Source organism: Triticum urartu, chromosome 6A, assembly GCF_056163025.1.
Source record: "Triticum urartu cultivar PI428250 chromosome 6A, HENAU_Tu73, whole genome shotgun sequence".
Taxonomy (NCBI): domain Eukaryota; kingdom Viridiplantae; phylum Streptophyta; class Magnoliopsida; order Poales; family Poaceae; genus Triticum; species Triticum urartu.
The window spans coordinates 493,915,216-493,935,506 of record NC_141878.1 but is presented as its reverse complement, the minus strand read 5'-3'; the positions used below and the strand labels follow the sequence as shown (position 1 = coordinate 493,935,506).

The following is a 20,291-nucleotide window of genomic DNA, read 5'->3' as shown; positions in this document are numbered from 1 at the left end:
CTTCCGCTTCTCCCTTCTCCAGATCTCTTCTTGGCGCTCTGGGGAGGAGTTGGGGAGGAAGTCGTAGGACGCGCGTCTGGGCGTGTATATGTGGGTGGCGGGCTGGCGCCGCGGTGTGTGTCGAGTCGCGGCTGGACAGGCTGGCTGGCTGGCTTTTGGGCATCGGGGGCCACGAAGTGCAGTTGAAGGCTTCGTACACCGCCGGAGCGGAGGCTGATGCGTGTTGTTCCAGCCAGGGAGGCGACCGTGTTGGCTGGCAATGGAAGGCAAATGATGGGCGTCAGCTGCCGGTGCGGTTGTGCCTGCCTGTGCCGTGTGTACCACCTGGCAACCGCACCTGCTGCTCTGCTTTGACATCCACCACCACGTGGCGACCTGTCTGACTTTGTTCTCCATCGTGCTGGCCTAGGCCCTGGTACGTGGAACGCGAGAAAGTTTTTGTACTACTAGTTTGACAGTGCAGGAGATGAACGGGTCGTGTGTATGCCTTTGGGGCGGTAAAATGAGTGGACATTATCGTTGATGTTGTCCTCGGATCTATCAACCGGACACCTGGTTGCAGTTGCACTGCGCTGCGCTACTTTGAGATCATAATGAGAGGACGGCCCCGTTTGCACTTGTTGCTAGCTTCGCTAGAACCTTTGATGATCCTCTCTCAATGATGGATGGATGCTTCACATAAAAAATATAAAAAATACGAGAGGGGCTGCTCTATGTCCGTGCTTGATTAGTAGTAATAAGCAAAAGGATGCTCATGAGAACATGGGGGGTTGGATTAATCATCCAAATCGCCAGTCAGGTCGCCCACGAAACAATGCTCCTACCCCACAGAACAACCAACTGTTTCTTTCACACACAAAAAAAAATAGAACAACCAGCTATTTGTCACCTTCCGGCCACACTTCAACGTACCAGGCCTTTCCCACAAGGACAATTCTCCTTTTTTTTCTTCTCGTACGTAATAATAATATAGGGGCATCTCCAACCGTTGGCCTCCCAGGAGGGGCAAAAAATCGTTCCCTGGGGCGCACGGGCGCTAAACCGCGCACTGGGGGCGTGATGCCCCCCAGTCGCGGCCCCCCACGGGTTTTTAAAATGTTCAAATTCGGCGCAAACACAACGCAAACACGGGCGAGTTCGTTCAAATTTAAACGTATTTTACAAAAAAAAAACTACCGCCGGCTACCCCCGCCGTCACCCTCGCCGCCCGCCTCGCCGCCCGCGCACGTGGTTCTACATGCCGAGGAGGCTGTAGAACCGCGTGTAGTCCTCCTCGTCGTCGTCGTCGTCCCCGCCTACGCCTCCGCCGTCCCTGCTGCATCCCTCCCTCGGTTGGCGCGGTGGGTTGGACGGTCCGGGGGTGTCGTCGTCGTCGCTATCGAGGATGACGACACCGTCCTTGTCCTCGCGCCCACGTTTGCGGGCGGCGATCTCCTCCAGGGCCCGGCGCTGCCGGATCATCTCCTCGCGCAGGTAGTTGTCGCGCAACCACCGCATGGCGTCCTTGTCGGAGAAGCCGCGCCGGGCTATCTCCTCGTACTTCGGGGGGAGGCTGGACTCCACCTTGGGCTCGACGAGGGCGCCGGAGCTGCGGGTGCGCGCGCTGACAGGCGTGTCCTGGGGCTCCGGCTTGACGGGGCGGAGGTGGAGGCAGGGAGAGCCGCCGGAGCTGCGGGTACGCGCGCTGACAGGCGTGTCCTAGGGCTCCGGCTTGACGGGACGGAGGTGGAGGCAGGGAGAGCCGCCGGACGAGGAGGAGGACACCCCGGTCTCCATGCGCCTCGGCGTTCAGGAGCTTCCCCGGCGGCAGCGTGAGGACGACGGGGGAGCGGGGTACTCGAGGCGCGGCGTGTTGCCGCCCTCGATGTACTCGAGGACGGATTTCAATGTGCGCCCGGGCACGCCCACCACCGACGCCGGCCGGCTGCGTTGAACCTGCCGGAGGGCACGACGCCGTTGGTGGCCTCGAGCTGCTCGCCGTGCCGGCGGCGGAAGTACGGCTCCCAAATTGGGCTGTCGGGGACGTAACGGGGCCTTTCCCTGATCGCACGCGGCAGGGACGAGCGGATGCGTGCGATCTCCGCACGCCGCGCCGCGTCGGTGGGTACCGGGGGCACCGGCACGCCGCCGGCGCTGATCCTCCACGCCCCGGGCACCCGCATGTCCGGCGGGACCGGGTACTCGGCCTCGAAAAGGAGGCGAGCCTCGTCCTCATGCAGATGACGGCGCCCGAATCCGTTCGCCGCCGCGCCGTCGCCTGGGAAACGCTCGACCATGCTTTCTCAACTGGTGACGGCGAGAGAAGGAAAGGGGAAGAAATGAGCGCGTCGTCGGTGGATGATCAGGGTGAGTCCCTCCGGCGCGCTTGCAGTCGGCTTTTATAGGCGGAGACGCCGCGTAGTAGGCTTGGCCGGCGCGTTACGCGTGGCGGCCGAGGTACGCGTCGCCCAGCCTTCACTGCGCCGCCCGTGAGGCACCAATGGAGGCTGACCGGCGCGGCAGCGCGCGACAGGTTTGGCATTGATTCGCCGCGGGAAACGAGTCGATGGGGACGACAAAGGTGCGAGAAGAAAGTAGAGTCGCTGACGCGGCGGGCCCACGGCTCTTCGCGCAAAAAACGATTCGCCCGACGCCCCCGAGCGACCCCAGCGCGCCGGGTTCAGGTTGGATCCGCCGGCGCCAATTTCGGCCCGAACCGGCAAAAACTGGGCTCTTGAAGACACGACTGGACCAATTTTTTGACATCGGTGAATGAAAACACGCTTAGGGACCTTCTTAGGGGCGCGGCTGGACATGCTCTAACAACGCGTGCCGCGTGCGTCTTCGCGAGCATCACCCGGAGGGACGGTGTAAAACCGAAAGCAATTCCAACGCCCGCCCTGAGCGTTTCAGCGCGTTTCACGCCGGAATCATGCGGCGGTGGCGTGCAATCCGACGCGGGAAAAAAGGTCGGAAGCCACCGGACACACACCGGTGTTGATGCTCCGGAGAGATGTGTGGCTCCGAAGAAGCGGGCACAGGAGCCGGACAGCGGACAGCGGCGGCGGTTCACAAGTCCAACTCCGATACGACGCCCGGGCCCGCCCGCCCCTACTGAACGACCACTGTTCTCTCGGTCTCGATCGTCGGTTGCTTCCTCCCGCCGACACCCACCTCCACCTGCGTGCGCTAAATGAGACGGCGAGGTAGGTTGGTTGGGCTGCCAGGTGGGTGGAGGAAGGAATCGCCCGAGTGGAGGGCGTGGAGGGGCGCAACTGCTGCAGCTCCTTTCTTCCTTTCTTCCCTCGTCCCAGCGGTTTGACTGAACCATCACGACGCTGTAATATACCTTTGATTTTTTTATTAGGGGTATATATAATATGAGTGCAATTTTTTGCTGGAGCCCGGTATTTTGAGCAGAATAATCGAAAATCGTACAATAAAAAAAACCTGTGGAATTATACGTTTTCCCACAATATAGTGGGAAATTTTTTTATAGGTCTGTGAATTTTCGTTTAAAAATATAGTGATTTACAAGCTAACAAAATCCCAGCCCAACAACAACAAAAAAGGGCCCACTTTCATTTACATATTTGTCTTTTTGTGTGTTGTTATGAGAATTTGCACCTCCGTGGTATACATGTATTGTGCATGCACAAATTTCCCACAATTTTTTCGTCGTGTACTACAAATACGGTACTTGAATACCGGTCTCCCTGGGTCCGCCCTCCATTAGGCATTTTCGTGTATAAATAAATATGCCTTTGTTCCGGGTAGGTAGCGCCGTAGTGGTAGCTCCAAGCAAAACAAAGCAGGGACAAATCAGGGACAGCAACAATAACCTAGTTCCTGCTACGTACCGACTCTAGTACGTAAGAAAAACGAGCTGTGTCTAGCCCCCACATATTAAACAGTTCAGTGTGTAGTCCTACTACTACCGTCCTGTTTGGATACTCTAACACAGTTAGAGTTAGAGTTATTTTCTAACCCACTCTTAACCCAAATAAGCACCTCTCCACCAGGATAGTTAGATTAAATGAAACTAACCTACTCTAATCCTTCCTGTTTGGATACTTTTGCGTTATTTGAGCCTCCAACTAACCCAAACTAGCTCTAACCTCATGATACAAACAGGGCCTACATCGGTGAAAGCTTTAGAATTTGTGTCGGTTGAGCGGTCACATTTGGCCTGACAGACCGACAGTGATTGTTACAACCTCTCAAAACAAATGACATTTGATACTTGAGGGTCACAGGCACGACCCGACCGACCATGTGTCCATGTGCGGCAACCTCCGGTTCAATGCCAAACTCGAGTAAAACATGGCAAGGCGACGGACATGCACGCCTGATAGAGTACAGTACATTACAGAAACCTCAGGGTGGGCATTTTACACAGCACCGGGGTTTACAACCGCTGGGGAATTTCTACTGGAATCCATTGTTACTGAATTCCCAGAGAGTAGGTGAAGCACAACACACAAATCACGCTCCCGCTCCCGCTCTCGCTCTCTTGAGCAGAAACCGGAGGGAAAAGAACCCCAGGGCAAAGGTCTGCCAAAACCACCCCGTCGCGTTCCTCGGGTCGACCTTCTTCGCCAGGAACCAGGCGTAGACGCCTTCGCCCGCGTGCGCCGCGATCGCAGCCACAAAGACTATCCGGATCGCCAGCACCGAGCGGAAAACGAAGAGATGGATGGCGAGCACCCATTTGAGCGGACCGACGGGTGGAAGGAAAGCGGCGGAGAACACAGCCAGCATCCCGATTATTACTGCAACCCAGGTGAATATCGTCGGGCCATCGAGCTCTCTCCTCTTTCGCTCTTGCCAATAGGAGATCGTTGCGGCCAGGCCTTCCTGTGGACTCGTCACAGGCACGTAGCCGAGTTCCTCTTTAGCTTTCAGATATGAAAAGTAATGTGTAACACCTACCTGTCAATATGAACTACCAGCATTAGTTTATGATCCCTGTATACAGGCAATGATTTGTTGCCACACATCAGTCACTTGTCAATAGTAATATTATATTATAGCAAGTCTACTTGCCTAGTAGTAAAGCATAAGTAGTCAGTACAGAACTACAGATATCCCTTGAAAATGATAATTTTCAAAATATTGTTAGCTCTGATTACTGCAGACCTGTCGTGGCTATATTAGGTGGAATAGGTTCAAGCTCATAGAAAACCAAAGAAAAAAAAGGATCTATAGTTATTCATGCCTCAGCATGATGAACACGGTTGCCATATGAAGATAGTATAAAAAATTATGATCAAAATATATCCACCTTGCACAAAAAACAGAAATATAGTGTTCCTTAAGGGACAAGCACTAGGGCAACAGAGATATCTAGTGTAACTCGACCAATAGACTTACCTTGTATACTTCAGCAGGAAGAATAAGAGGCTGAGGAATCCATTTACTATCTAACCATGGATAGAGTAGTGTGGACATGAACAAAATGATTCTTGAAATTGCGAGGGCAACAGAGGTATCTAGTGTAACTCGAGGAACAGCATAGCCCAAACTTCGAAATAAGGGACTGATGATAAAATCGAAACTATTAATAGGCGCTCCTGAAAAGAAAAGAAAAACCAATAAGGCAATGCCATATTTATCTTGAAGTACAATCAGTTACTTCTAGTCAAAATACCAATTCTTTATTTAAGGTTGTGGGTATATTGAACGTAAACAAAGCTAAAATAACAGTAAAACATCAGGTACATGCTACAATTAAGTTTGTACTGTAATAGTTAAGCTTTGAACTCGGAAGGAAAAGTAGCAAAATACTTCCTCCGTCCCAAAATAAGTGACTCAACTTTATACTAACTTTGTACTAAAGTTAATACAAAGTTGAGTCACTTATTTTGGGACGGAGGGAGTAGTACTTTCAGGCCTATGCAATGTAGTGCCATCTGAAAATTTCTGAAGCGCTTTTAGCAGATGAGTTACGTGCTTTTTCCCCCCTTCTTGAGGAAAGGTTTGCCCCCGATTTTTAATTAAAAGAAACCAGATACTACAAGGTTCACAGCTAAAACACGCACATCACTACACAACGTTCCCAGATTCTGGTAACAAAACAGCCACCGAACAAGTTATGTGGCAGTGCAACAAGTAGAATAATATACATCCTTATGTTATGGCCGGCCGGCTTAGGCCCGCAAGTTATCTTAGTTTTTATTTTCAGATTAGGCAAGTTATCTTAGGCAAGTTATCTTAGGTTGATTCTTCTACAAGTTATCTAGGATATAAATATAGGTTGTAAGGCTCTTTTTGAAGGCAAGCAATAAGAAGAATATTATCTCCTATTGCCCGGCTCCCTGAGGAGCCGGAACCCTAGCCGCCAACAGCCCTAGCCACCGCCCTTCTCCTAGCCGCGACGGCGCCCTGCCGCCGGCGCGCCCGATCCTCGCCACGTCTCCCTCCATCCTTCCCTTACCACCTACGCCCTAGACCTGGTAGAGTACTTGATCCTATCAATTTGGTATCAGGTAACCGGGTTTCGACCATGTCTCCGCCAATTCCACCGCCACCACCACCGCTGCCCGCCAACTCCTCCACCACCGCCGCCTCTGCGCCGGGCGTCACGGCCTCGCTCTCGGCGGGCACCACTGCGTCTCTCAGCGCCGGTCCTAACGGCACCCGGCACCACGCCGGGCCAAGGGCAGCCACAGGCCCCCGTCCAACACTCGCCGCCGCCATCACCTCCCCCGCAGCCGCAACAGTTCACGCCGGAGGCCATGGCGGGCGTCCTCAACGACCTCGTCACCGCGGTTCAAGGGATCCGCCTCTACCTGGCAGGTCCGTACGGGCCGCCCCCACCACTCCATCCAGCCATGGCCGCGGGTCAGCAGGCGCTTCCGTGGTACTCGGCACCGGGGGCCATCACTGGACTCCATCCAGCCATGGCCGCAGGTCAGCAGGCGCTTCCATGGTACTCGGCACCGGGGGCCATCACCGGAGGCTACCCGGCGCTCCCCGCCCCAGCGGCCGCACCGCCGCCTTGGGCGCAGTGGCCGCCGCAGATCGCGCCGTCAGCCCCGCCACTTCTCGCCACCACGGGGCCGCAGTGGCCCACTTGGACCGCGCCGGCCGCGCCGTCCTCCGTCGCGCCCTACCTTCCAGCGGCCTCGGAGCAGGGTCCTCCACCGGCCCTGCCCAGCCCTAACCTGGGCACCGGCGCCTCGGAGCAGGGCCAGACCCAGCAGCTTCTTCTGGCGTCACCGCCGGCCCCCACGCCGCAGGCGCCGGTGCAGCTCCACCAGGCGCCGCCGCCATCGACAGTACCACCACTCGCGCCTAGGGCTACGGGTCGGCCCCTGCACCAGGTGCAGTTTCCACCGTCACCATCGCCGATCCCCGCTTGGGCGACCGGCTCGTCTTCGGGGCCGGTCTACTCCACGGCGCCGGAACACCCGACGCCCTCCCTGCGGTTTGATCACCCCTCCAGCTCGGCGAACTACGCCCCGGCGCTTCCCGACCCAGCATACGCACTGGCGGCGACTACGGCCGCCCCCGGGCACGGCGGGCCGACACCCCCTCGCTTCGCCAAACTGGACTTCGCCACCTACGAGGGCACGGAGGACCCCCTCAACTGGCTCAACCAGTGCGAGCAGTTCTTTCGAGGGCAGCGGACGCTCGCTTCGGATCGCACCTGGCTCGCGTCCTATCATCTTCGAGGCGCAGCGCAGACCTGGTACTACGCCCTCGAGCAGGACGAGGGCGGCATGCCACCATGGGAGCGCTTCCGGGAGCTCTGTCTCCTCCGGTTCGGGCCTCCTATCCGCGGGAGCCGACTGGCGGCCCTCGGCCGCTTACCTTTCACATCCACGGTGCAGGACTACGCCGACCGCTTCCAGGCCCTGGCGTGCCACGCGCCGGGCGTCTCCGCCACTCAGCGCGCCGAGTTATTGGTGGGCGGTCTACCGGACCATATCCGCGTGGACGTGGAGCTTCGGGGACCCCAGGATCTCCAGTCGGCCATGTATTACGCCCGCGCGTTCGAGCGCCGCGCGGTGGCCATCCAGCAGGAATCACCGTCCCAGACTGCTGGGTCGCTACCCGGACCGGATTCCGCGCAGGGTCGGCCTGTGCAGGCTTCTGCGGCACCCCACGCCGCGACCGCGGGGCGCCCGTTCCGCCGGCTCACCCCAGCTGAGATACTCGAGCGTCGCCGCCAAGGGTTGTGCTTCAACTGCGACGAACCCTACAAGCCCGGCCACGCCTGCCCGCGACTCTTCTACCTGGAGGTGGCAGACTACATTCCGGAGGACGCCGTCGCCGCTGACCTGGCCGCCCCAGATGTCGAGAAGGTGTTTGACGCTGGTTGATTACCTCAAAGAGTTCAAGCAAGCGCTTCCCCACCTTACAGCTCGAGGACGAGCTGTTTGTGCAGGCGGGGAGAAGTGTTATGGCCGGCCGGCTTAGGCCCGCAAGTTATCTTAGTTTTTATTTTCAGATTAGGCAAGTTATCTTAGGCAAGTTATCTTAGGTTGATTCTTCTACAAGTTATCTAGGATATAAATATAGGTTGTAAGGCTCTTTTTGAAGGCAAGCAATAAGAAGAATATTATCTCCTATTGCCCGGCTCCCTGAGGAGCCGGAACCCTAGCCGCCAACAGCCCTAGCCACCGCCCTTCTCCTAGCCGCGCCGGCGCCCTGCCGCCGGCGCGCCCGATCCTCGCCACGTCTCCCTCCATCCTTCCCTTACCACCTACGCCCTAGACCTGGTAGAGTACTTGATCCTATCACCTTAACAGTGGCACTATTGCGAAGATCAAGGGATGAAATCACTGATATTCTTTAAGTAGTTCTATTAGAGTAACCAACTAAACATGTTACATGTACGATTAGTTGAAAGTTGAAACCACAAAGGTTGCACTGATATGCAGAAGATAGTACTCCCTCCGATCCATATTACTTGTCGCTGGTTTAGTTCGAAGGGAGTATTAAAATTCAGAACATAGTACCATGACTATAAAGTTATAACTCAGAAACTGTATATAATGCTAATAATACTAGGACAGGAGCAGAGACCATGCAGGCACGTCTTAAATATTCAGAACATAGTACCATGAGTATGAGTTTATAAGTCAGTAACAATGTATAAAGTCAATAAATAATAATGCCAGGACAGGAGCAGAAAACATGCGGGCTAACAAGGATTACCATCACATATGAAGTATGCTTGACCAGCTGCTACAGGAGTTCCCTTCCTGCCAGGAATGTCATCTAAAAGGCCCATACTTGCCAATATCAGTGCAAGAACAAGATTATCAGCATAGACCCAATCTGTCTTCACATTTGGAGCCCCAATCCTGAAAGATGCTAATCCCAATTTTCCAAGAGACAGGATTCTTGGAAGATGACGCTCTTCACCTGGACCATAGATAGCAGCCGGGCGTATTGCACATGTATAAAGACGGGTACCTTTATTACTCCTGTAGGCAAACATCAGATCAGTATGACACTAAGACAGCCTGCATGGTGTCAAGTACTACCTACCAAAAATGCCAATCTGAGTTCAAAACAAACCAAATATTTGTTTTGAACAAATATGGTTGTACTAGAGAATAAACCCATCATCACTAGAATCATGATATCATATACATGGCATCGTTGCAGAGGCAGACAAATACGAATCATGACGAAAAAAGAAGTTATACTTACTTAGCTTGCCGACCATTGCTCTTCAGCACCAACTGTTCAGCTATCGATTTGCTACGCCCATAAGCATCAACGTGGTCTTCGATGGGAAAATAAGGCAACGTCTCACTGCCATTGACAATTGGCTTTCCCCCAAACACCACATTGTATGTGCTTACATACACAAGCCTTCTGACACCATGCTCATGGCAAGCATCCAGTACATTGCACGTCCCGTTTATATTGATCTCATCTGTTCGTCCTGCCTGTACCATTTCTTTCCCTGACATGCCATATGAAGCAAGGTGGAAGACACAGTCCACGTTGCGGAAGACCTTCTCCACATCCTCCTTCTTCCGAACATCCCCTGCAACACAAAGTAATCCAGCAGATACTTTATAATTCAGCGTACATCTGGCGTTGATAGACAATTCAAGCCATGATGGTATAATAGATACTGTTAGAGTTACTATTTCAAGAAGTAAGCATGCAAGAACCCTCTCTACTTGAAGCAAAACAAACACACCAAGGAGTACTGATGTAAAATCTCCGACACATTTGCAGATGAATTCAGAGCAGTACAGTTAGGCAATTCAAGGCACGATGGTCTAATTGATACTGTAAGTGTTGCTATTTTAAGAAGTAACCATGCAAGAGCGCTCTCTACTTGAAGCCGAACAAACACACCGAAGAGTACTGACGGTAAAATCTCCGTGGAACAGACACTAAATTTGCAGCTTGATTCAGTGGTAGAACTATATCCTAGTAAGAAAGAGTAGCAGCATAATGTATCATAGTCTGGAAAGCAATTGTGTCAAAGATGTGCGTCTAAGAGCAACCTGTCTGGTACATGAACTCCATTAGACGGGGACATTTACACTGAAGCAAAAACCACAGTAATTTGAGCGAGCGAGGGAGAGGGCAACCTTGGAAGAAGCGGACGCCGGCGTCGAGGAGCTGCTGGGACCAGGAGGAGGAGGCGCGCAGGTCGAGGGAGCGGACCTCCAGGGCGCCGCGGCGGATCAGCTCCAAGCAGAGGGCGGCGCCGACGAAGCCCTGCCCGCCGGTCACCGCGAACCGCACGCCCTCGATCCCCTCGTTCTCGCTCAGATGCATCTCGGCTCGGCTGCAGGTTCGGGCGTGGGGGTTGCGGGGCGGAGATAACAAGGCGGAGCAGGATCCGGCGCCGCCGACGATCTTGTTGCCGCTTTAAATTCTTGGTTGCCTCCCTGTGGGCAGAGCTGCCTGGCCAAGGCACAGGCAGGCAGGTTTGTAAATTTTGCAGATCAACAGCTAATTACTACACTCAAATGCCCTTGGGAGGATTGGAGTATTTTTTTTTAGCATGGTTTTGTGTGTACATACGCGATATTACAGGTTGTACTTTTCATTATAAAAATTGTCCTTTTTTCACTAAAGAAATTGTACTTTTCAATATCAACTTGTACATAGAAAAGTCTATGTCGATTTAGCAGTGAGTGGACCCAGAATAAACATGAGGTTGAGATTCTTCTGATTTGTTAGATTTTTCATATTTACTGTTAGTCTAGAATGAGATGGTTCTCGGCCTTCTGCTATTCACTTTGACTATTGACTCGTTAGGCGTGCTTTGCTGCACCGTTGTTGTTATTGGGTTTTCATAATTTTTCTCACTCTCTCTGGCTTAAAATATAAGGTGTATTAGTTTTTTGAAAAGTCAAACATATTTAAGGTTGACCAAATTTATAGAGAAATATATTAATATCCATAATATTAAATTTGTATCATTAGATTCATCATTAAATGCATTTTATATTTTATTTAGTTTGTATTATGGATGTCGATTTTTTTGGATGTCAATTGATTTGAAAAATCCTTGACATGGTCAAAATCATGAACTAAATCAAAAATTAAATACCTCAATCGAGTGGGGTATAGTGGAGTAAAAGAATTGAATGAGAGAACTCCTAGAGAAAAATAAAATTGTTAGCCCAGCCAAAATCGGGTTACCCAATTCTAAATTGAATGCCTTAATTGGGAGCATAGTGTATTTATAGATTTTGATTTCGATTATGACATTAATTGACATCGAGGGAGCATAATGTCGATGAAAAATGAGCCGGTCATTTATGAATTACCGATTTCATAGCACTCTGATAGAAATGATACCATGTACATGTTCTCGATAGTCCTCAAATGGGCCTCAAAATCCCCATCCCCTTCAAAACCCTATCTAACCCCAAATCATGAGTTTTATCTTCCGTCGTTATCCTAAATCCCACCCCGCCATCCACCAATCTCGTTGCCATGGTGCGTTGCAGAGTTCTTCGTTGCAAAGGCCATCCACAATCGATGGTCCCGTGGTGACGCATGGAGTACTATACCGTTAGCACATCCTTGCCATCATATGTCGTGTCCGTGTTGCGCCCCATTGTGTTCCTCCCGTTGTCGACACCCTCCTCCGACTATGGGTTGGATGGCAATGAGACAGAGGCACTAATATGACGACATCCTGCTACCTCTGAGCCCAAGACGTGGGAAGAGGACGACCGTGCACTAGAGATGGAGCGGAGACGGAGCTCAAGGCGCACATCGTCGTTGAGGTGCAACTCATCGCGGGAATGCGCAGACAAGGATGTGGTTGTCGTTATCTATGTCGGTGCCTAGACCCTTAAGGAGCACCTTGCCACCAAGGGCTTCATCGAAGTCGCACGCTGCTGACATCCGAACTGCATACAAGACCAAGCAACAAGAGTGGGCAGAGTTCTATGCCTACCTCGATGTTGACTCCTCCTCCTACGTTAACAAGGGTGCGCCGAAGGGCACCCATGATGCCAAGGCGTTGGGACCCAACAAGGGGCCTAGCCCATCGTCATCTCCTCTGATGACAAGAAGTAGATCGTCTTAGGTTAATTATGTTATGGGTATGTCTAGAGCACATCTAGATGTGCCCTACCTATTGCACATACAAGTGACTCAATCAAACATAAAAAAATACACACACAAATCTCCGCGTAAAATCAGTGACATAAGGCTTAGATGTGCAATACTTAGGGCACTTCTAGATGATGTGCTCTACCAAAACCATTAAGTCATAATTTAAAGTAATTAAGTTGTAGTTTATTTTAATTAAGCATTGCTTAGTTCAATTTGTGGGTGATGTATAATTATGCACCACTGATGAAAATCATGTTTGAATGGGCAAAGTTTGTGAATTGTTTGTTTGGGTAGTAATTTTTAGGGGAATGACTAGGTGCTTGAAAATGTAGGTCACCAACAAAAATGGAGAAGTTCAGTTTAGGAAGGTGGCTTGAAGAGTTAAAATATGGGAGAGGATGGAAATGTTGTGACCTCAAGAGGCATGTACGATAATCCACCGTTAAGATCATCCACAACGCCAAGAAGAGATGATGTCGAGAAAGGGAAGAGGGGCGATACCGAGGGTCTAAGAATTAGGTTCACAGAACGACAAGGGGTGTCCTATGGAGCTTCACCTGGTATATTTATAGCATTGGAAAAGGTCATAATAAAGTTCACGAAACCAATAGTGACATACAACTTGTTGCCAAAGGGGATGAGTGGTACATGAGAATAGACATCAGTCGTTACTGGTCTTCGGAGGATCTATTTGAACCCGGTTTTTGTTCGTCTTCGCTCGTGTGGTTATAGGTTTGATCCTTCTGATCTATGACACTCTTCATCGGCGATGGTTGTTGATATGGTGCGCCGGTCCTTTAAGGTTTTAGCATGAGGACTTTCCGGCTGTCTACAACAACAATCTGCCCAGCTCCGGTTAGATAGGGGCGATAACGGCGACATGCCTTTAGCTCGCTCCAATGCTTGTAATCGCTGCTAAGTGGTCCATGGATCTGTTTTAATTTTTATTACATCTAGTGTTTTCGTACTGCCATGATTGATTGTGAATAGATCGAACATTTTTCTCAAAGAAAGAAAATGAATCATTTTTTTTCGAGAAGGAGGATGATCCCCGGCCTTTGCATGTGGGATATGCATGCATCTATTTTATTAATTATTCATAAAGATCTTACAAAGTAGTACATCAAGTAGTCTGAAGCCACCGTGTTAACAACATCTGTCACTATTTCTATCCACTTGATAAAGCGGTGCCAATAATCTAAGCCTAATACCAAACAGAAGAAAAGAAATAATGCATGTGATAAAGACTAGACTCGTTCCCTTGATAACTTGGCAGTGATTGGAAAATCGTAGTATGTCCGTCAAATTGTATAGATGCCACAAAAATGAGTTACAAATGCAAGCTGCTCCTTTCATATCTCCTTCTGCATCACTCTAAGAAACGTTGTAGCATGCGAGCTATGTCTAGGCTCCAGTCCAGGATGACCCGAAGATGATCGATGTGCTCGTATTTTTGTAATTCTCTTCAATTCATGACAAAAAATAACATATTTTTTTGCAGTACCTATGTCTTGGGCTGCTCGGCTCAATACCTCAGCAATTACCATGCAAGTAGTCGTATGTAAAAAACAAAAAAAACAAGGTCCTACCGAGACTTGAACTCGGGTTACTGGATTCAGAGTCCAATGTCCTAACCACTAGACCATAGGACCTTTGGTGATTAGTTAAGACGAATTGCCTTTTTATTCTCTTTACATTCTTGTTCTACTCGCCCCCTCCTGCGCTGGACGGCCCGGGACTTGCCAGTTGCGAGAGGTTGGTCTCTGTCACACATGTAGGAGTATGTCTGGATCCGACAGGCTCAATCGACATTGCCCCGTCCCCTTTCCCCACTGTGTTTGCCGAAAATAGAAGAGCAATACAACAACTGAACTGAACTGCCGACGAACAACCAGATTTTCTCACCGGAGCCAAATATTTTACAGACCGCCTAACTTGTTTGACTGCTGATGCTTCGTGTTCGAGAGAAATAAAAAGGGGATGCTGCATCCACGTGCTAGCACTTGGAACGAACTATGAACGAATGAGTTTCAGAGACACCTTATGCCGCCGACAAAATCAGGCCCCCCACCCCCAGCCCGTGCCGTTGTTCTTGGTAGGGTACGAGGCGATCCTGTAGATGTCGCAGACGCCCTCGGGCCTCCCGGTGCCCCTCTTGATCCTGAAGTAGCCTTGCTCGCCCCAGCCCCCGCCCCACGAGTTCTTCATGATGATGTAGTCCTGGCCGTTGGATGAGCCGTATCCGACGGCCGTCAGCGCGTGGTCCAGCTGAGTGCCACAGGTTCCTTCAAACACCCCCTGCAGCCAAGCCACACGCACACAAAAACAGATAAGATAATTACCAGGGTAAATAACACGATCATTTTGTATCATCTGCTCTATTATCATGGTAGATAAGGTAACACTTGATCATTTTGTTTACCCCTTTGTAGAACTGGAAGTCTCTGCTCCCTGCGGCGATGCCCACGCTGACGGGCTGGTGCGCCAGCGCCTTGAGCAGGCTCAGCTCGCTGTTCTCCGGCACGTCCTCGTAGCCGCTTATGGTGACGACCTTGGAGTGGGGCTAAGTACGAGATCAGATCAAAGTAATCAATGTCCATCAGATTAGAGTAACAAAATTCCTTTGCAGCTGAAATTCATCTGAAGAGTTCGTTAGCTTGTTGTTGTTCCCTGTGCCAAGTGCCAACCTGATTCTCCTTGCAGTCGCCCTCCTCCATGAGGTAGGGGTAGTCGGCGTCGGTGTGGATCCCCTGGTTCCCCACAATGTAGGCGTAGGCGAAGTCCATGAGGCCCCCTCCGCAGCCGTGGTCGAAGGTGCTGTCGCAGTCCATCAGCTCCTGCTCCGACAGCGACTCCAGCTTGCCCGTCACGATCTGGTTTATCCCTTCCACCGCCGCCACCGTCGAGAAGGCCCAGCAGCTTCCTGCAACACAATTTCACACACATGGCGCGCAATGCGCTAACTGAAATCCTGATATGGGTCATGGACGTGCAATGCAATGTTCAGAGATCGCCTTGTCTCCTTACCGCATTTCCCCTGGTTCTTGACCGGCGTGACCGCCCCCTTCTTCCTCCAGTCCACCTCCCGGGTCAGGTCCACGGCGGCCTCGTACCGGAACGCCGTCGTCGGAGCGCGCGGCCGCCCGCCGGCGCTCAGCCCTAGGTAGCCGGCCTTGAACTCCTCGTGGGCGACGTCGGCGAACTGGTTCAGGCCCAGCCAGTAGCTCCCGTTCCTCCTGTTGGTCTCCACGATGTGCTTCAGGTTCTGCCGGAACACCTCGTACCTCCGCACCTTCTCCTTCGGGGTCACGTACACCCTGCTGTGCTTCACCGACCACGAGCTGAAGAGGTCGAGGATCCTGCTCGGCAGCGCGACGTCCTCCTGCGAGTACCCGACGACCGAGGGGTCATGGTGGGTGGCGCTCGAGGAAGAGCAACAACACGCTGCGAAAACTATCAGCAGGAAGAACACTGTTGATAGCTCTGAATCCATGGCGACGGATTAATCAGCACTTCTTCTTGTCATGGAACTGCCGGAAACAAATGGACACCTTTATATATACTGATCGATCGCTAGCTAGCCATGCATGTTTCTTGCAAGCAAGCGATTCATCCCACCTCACCTGATATGGCCCTTGTGGCTGAAGATTTATGAGGAGGAAGATGCAGTTGTAGCCTTGCAGGTATGCTCTTCCTTGCTCATGTTTAAATCTTTGGTTTAGGTAGCATATGCATTGGAAATTTAGAATAGTGAGTAGCCGATGCTTGCAGCCTTGCGCACCGACCGGCTGGAGGTAACTTGTTCGGCCGGACCAAGCAGCTAGCTGCAGAATGGTTATTCACAAGGATGGACAAGTATCTTTTGCTCATCTGCTTAAGTCTTCACCAAACGGGCGTACCTCATGCCATTCTATAATGTGATGGTATCAAACTACTTGCTATGTGTTTTTTTTTCATGTTCGAGTTTGGTGCGCATGTCCATTGGCTTGCAGAATATATAGCAAAATATCAGGTGAAATTTTGAAGGGCTTGGACCTAAATGTGCCCATTCTTGACAAAAGGGGCACCAGTTTTTTATTTTAGGGTGTGGCTAGACCTTAGTTGACTGAGACTTAACCAAGTCTCATTCAAATGACACAACATTCCAAAAAGAAGAAATAAAATTTTGCACAGATCTCCACGTAAGATCTCATGAATAAAGCATCGACTAAGACTAAGATTTAGCACTCCCGTTTATTTTATCTCGGATCACTTATCATTAAGGGTACTAGGGCAACTACTCTGTATTTGAGATTCTCTTTAAGCTTGTACGCCCTATTTGAGTGAATTTCGCCTTTTCGACATGATAACTAAGTTCAAATTATCTTTTGCAAGATAGGTTCAAATTCCTGGATGTACCATGTGACTTTATCTGAAGTGTATATGCAGACCCAGTTTTTCAGGCTAAATTTTCGTACCGTCAGAAACATGCAATTTGGCATTCACATGTCAGCATATGTTATTCCCCTGCACTGTCAACTGTCAACAGCAAAAAATGCAGCTGCAAGCTAATAATGCAAGTTAATTGACATCTGTGCGCTCTAGTGGTGCACTCCAGCTAAGTTCAATGTGTCCAGTACGCAAGCTTGGCTGCTGTTTAGAAGTACCAATCCTGAAGACCATTGTGTGTTACTACTGCTAGTTAGTCGCACGTTGCAGTCGCCATCTGTTTAGGAGTACCAATCGTGAAGAGTTAAATAATTTATCTGTAGGAATGACAGTGTTTGCTTCGATTCCTTGGAAACATTGCTCTCACTCCGCGCATTACGGCTAACCATAACACCCCAAGGGTTTATCTTTCAACAAGAAGAAAAGGGAAGCAAATAATAAGACTACAGGTTTCAGCTGATGTATCCCTATTAGGGCAATCTGATGGCAATTCAGTAAGCAGGAGGTTGAAACCTGACCTGGAATTTCAAGATAATTTCAATCAAATGCAAACACTCAGGTTTCAGCCTTCGTACATGTCATGTCATGTCAGGAAATTAAAACGCTAGACCAGTCTACAGCATTGGAAGCGAATACAGAGAACCAAACGGGTGAACATCCGATGCCTTGTTTTATTATCAAACCATGGGCTGCTTATGAAAGCTTCAGACAAGACACGATTAGATAACTCGAACTAGCTCCACATTATTTGTTTCGCTGGAGCTGGAAATGTAAGCTCTACATTCAGGAGCAGCCCATTTCACAGTCCATGTTCATATCTGAAGGGCATCAGCGATCGAGCTAGCAAGGCTCAACACCTCAAATGGAGATTGTTGGCTGATGGCTTTCACCGTCTGAGGGCACGAATCCGTGATCCAGAAGTAAGCAAACTGGTCACCTGGCCCAGCTGCCATAAAATTAAAACAATGAGCAAACCAAAGTTTGAATAGCTGAAAAACAGGGGAAAGGGAGAATCGCCAATTACCAGAATTAGCAGTCATGAAGCGTTCATATGACTGATTGGGGAACACAGCATGAGTTACATAGGCGCTAACTTTTGTAGCACCATGAGCAGCCAGAACTTTCTGCAGAACACAGTTGAACAGAACATAAATACTCATGGAAAAAAGGGGAACGTAACAGTATATGCAGCTAAAAGTCCACAGACTGCATCATACTTAATTGGCACTTGAAATATGTTACTTCTATTTCGCTGTACAATGACATGAAGTAAATATGTCACACCAAATCGACCACAGCGTGAAAATTCACATGCCACTGACTCTTGCTATAACCAGGTTTGCCGAAGGAATGGAATTGAACTTATTAGCTTTACATGACTTAGCCTGCTGGTAGTACTATGAAATGTGGATTCAGGTAAAATTTGCATTGTACAGGGCATTACGTATTTCGGTTGGACAACTAGAAATGATGCCACAAGACTGTACCCATCAGCAATTGCAACAGAATGAGAGATAGTTACCTGGCACTCTCTAAGAGTTCCACCAGATTGCACTAAATCATCAACAATAACGACATGTCGCCCTTCAGGGTTCCCTTCTTTAATCCGGACTATCCTCTTGTCGCCTTCACGGACCTTCGCACAGACAACCTATATAGTCAAACAGCTCCATCATCAAAAGGGAGAGGGATCCTCTGACATGCAAGAGGAAAGTCAGGGAGCTACAGTGGCCTCTTTGTGTAAAATATGGAAGGCAAGTTAGAGATCCGACACTGCCCAGGAATCACTGTAGATGCACAGATTACTGTGGACAATCACTGTACATAATCGTTGTGTTAAATTGCAGCTTATGAAAATCTAGAGAAGGGAAGTCAGGCTACTGTAGCTTCCCCTGACTTCTCTTCCTAAGTCAGAGGATCTGAGGCCTGAAAACTTAATACCGCGTAATCTCTCTGTTTATCACAAACAGAAAGGAACATGAAAATTAGACACATCCAAGCATTCGCACAGAAGAGCAGACTGACCACCGGGAAGTTGGCCAACGACTTGTGGAAGCGCTTCCACGCCCCATCATCTGGGAAGGCAATGGTGACCTGCAGCACACGAGGAGTCAGACAAGCAGCAGCAGCAACAACAAGGATTCACAGCACAGTTGGAAATTAGCAGGAAATGGCTGGGGTCGCACATTGTCGGCGTCGGGGAGCTGGCTGAGGCGCTGCAGCAGGAGTGGTATGCCGGTCTCGAAGCAGGGCAGGACGTCGTCCCCGAAGTAGAACCTCTCCTGGAGCGCGTGGATGTCGTAGATGACGACGCTGGTGGGCCCGCCGCGCGACTTGGGGATCATGGAGAGGATGCGCGCAAGCGTGAATGCGGTGGCGACGTCGCCCTCCTCCTCGACGCGCTCGAAGGTGCCCGTGGGGAAGAAGGGCAGCACGAGCGTGAAGGAGGCGATGAAGAGCTTGGGCAGCGCGAAGATGACGGAGATCTGCTCGAAGATGATCGCCGGCGAGCTGAAGGAGGCGAGGAAGGCCACGTGCTGCCCCCGGATGTCGTGCGCGTTGTTGATGAAGAGGTTCGGGAACCCGTCCGGGAAGTTCCTGGCGGCGCCATGGAGTCGGGAGGGGTTAGATGAGAGAGGTTGAACAGAATCGAGGAGGAGGGGAGGTAGGGGGAGGGGGCGGCGCGCGTGGCGTACCTCCAGTTGATGGACTGGAGCTGGATGGCGTCGGAGGCGGCGGCGACCTTGAGGGCGAGCTCCTCGCACTCGGCGCAGTAGAAGAGGTTAATCTGCTTCTTCACCTTGTGCCTCGGGACGGCGACGGCGGCGGCGGCGGCGGCGACCTCCATCTCGTCCCGGCAGGGGGCGGCAGCGGCTGCGGCGGGCGCGGGGACAGGGGAGCGGCGCGTGGGAAGAGGCTCTGACGGCGACGAGGTAGGTGGTATCGAGACGCGCGCAGCCAAGCAGGTCGTCCGGGGCCGGGAGTATCGATTCGATTCTCCTCTCGGCCTCCCAATTATTGCCGCCCGGCTAAACCCTAGACCCCCAGCCGCGGCGCCACTGCCAGGCCAATACGAGTACGTGTTTGTCGCCGTGGCACTTGGTAGCATGGGATGGGATTGGTTGGGTTTAATGCTAGGCGAGCGAAGCAGGGAAAATGATGGCGAGTTTGGATTTCCATGGACGAAATCGCCTGGATTTTTATGGGCGAGAGAGATTGTTTGGGCTGGGGCGGCATGGCTGGAGCCGGCGTGGAGCGCGCCGCCGCCCGGACGGCGACCGTCGTGAACCACGCAGCCACCCCGCGGCGCCGTTGCGACGTCTCTT

At 51.2% G+C, this 20,291-nt stretch overlaps 5 protein-coding genes and 1 non-coding gene across 7 annotated transcripts in view; 1 reads left to right on the top strand and 5 right to left on the bottom strand.

Moving 5' to 3' along the window:
- Nucleotides 1–247, bottom strand: part of LOC125514353 (uncharacterized) — a 1,226-nt gene extending 979 nt beyond the window's left edge. The window contains exon 1 of the mRNA XM_048679664.2: nucleotides 1–247. This exon is cut by the window's left edge and continues 979 nt beyond it. The gene's annotated coding sequence lies outside the window, so the exon portion shown is untranslated.
- Nucleotides 248–4,278: 4,031 nt separating this feature from the next.
- On the bottom strand, nucleotides 4,279–10,919 carry LOC125514352 (NAD(P)-binding Rossmann-fold superfamily protein). Its single transcript, XM_048679663.2, has 5 exons — nucleotides 10,548–10,919; nucleotides 9,646–9,988; nucleotides 9,145–9,416; nucleotides 5,353–5,552; nucleotides 4,279–4,911 (listed from the first exon to the last, which is right to left on the bottom strand). Exons 1-5 carry the CDS (start codon nucleotides 10,735–10,737, stop codon nucleotides 4,465–4,467), a joined length of 1,452 nt encoding a protein of 483 aa, XP_048535620.1. The 5' UTR covers nucleotides 10,738–10,919; the 3' UTR covers nucleotides 4,279–4,464.
- On the top strand, nucleotides 6,666–8,306 carry LOC147965866 (uncharacterized). Its single transcript, XM_087528461.1, has one exon. The coding sequence runs from the start codon at nucleotides 6,717–6,719 to the stop codon at nucleotides 8,304–8,306; it is 1,590 nt and encodes a 529-aa protein (XP_087384587.1). The 5' UTR covers nucleotides 6,666–6,716.
- Nucleotides 10,920–14,117: 3,198 nt separating the features above from the next.
- TRNAQ-CUG (transfer RNA glutamine (anticodon CUG)) lies at nucleotides 14,118–14,189 on the bottom strand. Its single transcript has one exon. It is a non-coding gene; the product is annotated as a tRNA-Gln (tRNA).
- A 216-nt stretch (nucleotides 14,190–14,405) lies between these two features.
- LOC125514351 (cysteine protease XCP1) lies at nucleotides 14,406–17,309 on the bottom strand. The gene is made up of 5 exons (XM_048679661.2): nucleotides 16,161–17,309; nucleotides 15,565–16,067; nucleotides 15,225–15,460; nucleotides 14,960–15,100; nucleotides 14,406–14,835 (listed from the first exon to the last, which is right to left on the bottom strand). Exons 2-5 carry the CDS (start codon nucleotides 16,028–16,030, stop codon nucleotides 14,596–14,598), a joined length of 1,083 nt encoding a protein of 360 aa, XP_048535618.1. The 5' UTR covers nucleotides 16,031–16,067; nucleotides 16,161–17,309; the 3' UTR covers nucleotides 14,406–14,595.
- A 293-nt stretch (nucleotides 17,310–17,602) lies between these two features.
- Nucleotides 17,603–20,153, bottom strand: LOC125514350 (Phosphoribosyltransferase family protein). Of its 2 annotated transcripts, none has more exons than XM_087528460.1 (6): nucleotides 19,662–20,153; nucleotides 19,152–19,563; nucleotides 18,907–19,059; nucleotides 18,488–18,616; nucleotides 17,990–18,089; nucleotides 17,603–17,911 (listed from the first exon to the last, which is right to left on the bottom strand). In XM_087528460.1, exons 1-6 carry the CDS (start codon nucleotides 20,072–20,074, stop codon nucleotides 17,778–17,780), a joined length of 1,341 nt encoding a protein of 446 aa, XP_087384586.1. In that variant the 5' UTR covers nucleotides 20,075–20,153; the 3' UTR covers nucleotides 17,603–17,777. The 2 variants fall into 2 exon arrangements, with proteins under 2 accessions (XP_087384586.1, XP_048535617.1); XM_048679660.2 differs by having other exon boundaries at nucleotides 18,991–19,059; nucleotides 19,662–20,152.
- Between the last annotated feature and the right edge of the window lie 138 nt (nucleotides 20,154–20,291).

Bases quoted from the DNA above. Each gene is read 5' to 3' on its own strand.
- LOC147965866 (XM_087528461.1), top strand. From the start codon at position 6,717: ATGGCGGGCGTCCTCAACGACCTCGTCACCGCGGTTCAAGGGATCCGC.
- LOC125514352 (XM_048679663.2), bottom strand. From the start codon at position 10,737: ATGCATCTGAGCGAGAACGAGGGGATCGAGGGCGTGCGGTTCGCGGTG. The intron at 9,989-10,547 runs GTTGCCCTCTCC...TTTGTGTTGCAG, and splicing joins CGGCGTCCGCTTCTTCCAAG to GGGATGTTCGGAAGAAGGAG. The intron at 9,417-9,645 runs GTAAGTATAACT...GTTTGCCTACAG, and splicing joins AGCAATGGTCGGCAAGCTAA to GAGTAATAAAGGTACCCGTC.
- LOC125514351 (XM_048679661.2), bottom strand. From the start codon at position 16,030: ATGGATTCAGAGCTATCAACAGTGTTCTTCCTGCTGATAGTTTTCGCA. The intron at 15,461-15,564 runs GTAAGGAGACAA...ATTGTGTTGCAG, and splicing joins CAAGAACCAGGGGAAATGCG to GAAGCTGCTGGGCCTTCTCG. The intron at 14,836-14,959 runs GTAAACAAAATG...GCTTGGCTGCAG, and splicing joins ACTTCCAGTTCTACAAAGGG to GGGGTGTTTGAAGGAACCTG.
- LOC125514350 (XM_087528460.1), bottom strand. From the start codon at position 20,074: ATGCTACCAAGTGCCACGGCGACAAACACGTACTCGTATTGGCCTGGC. The intron at 19,564-19,661 runs GTACGCCACGCG...TGGCGCCGCCAG, and splicing joins CTCCAGTCCATCAACTGGAG to GAACTTCCCGGACGGGTTCC. The intron at 17,912-17,989 runs GTAATTGGCGAT...ATTTTATGGCAG, and splicing joins CTTCATGACTGCTAATTCTG to CTGGGCCAGGTGACCAGTTT.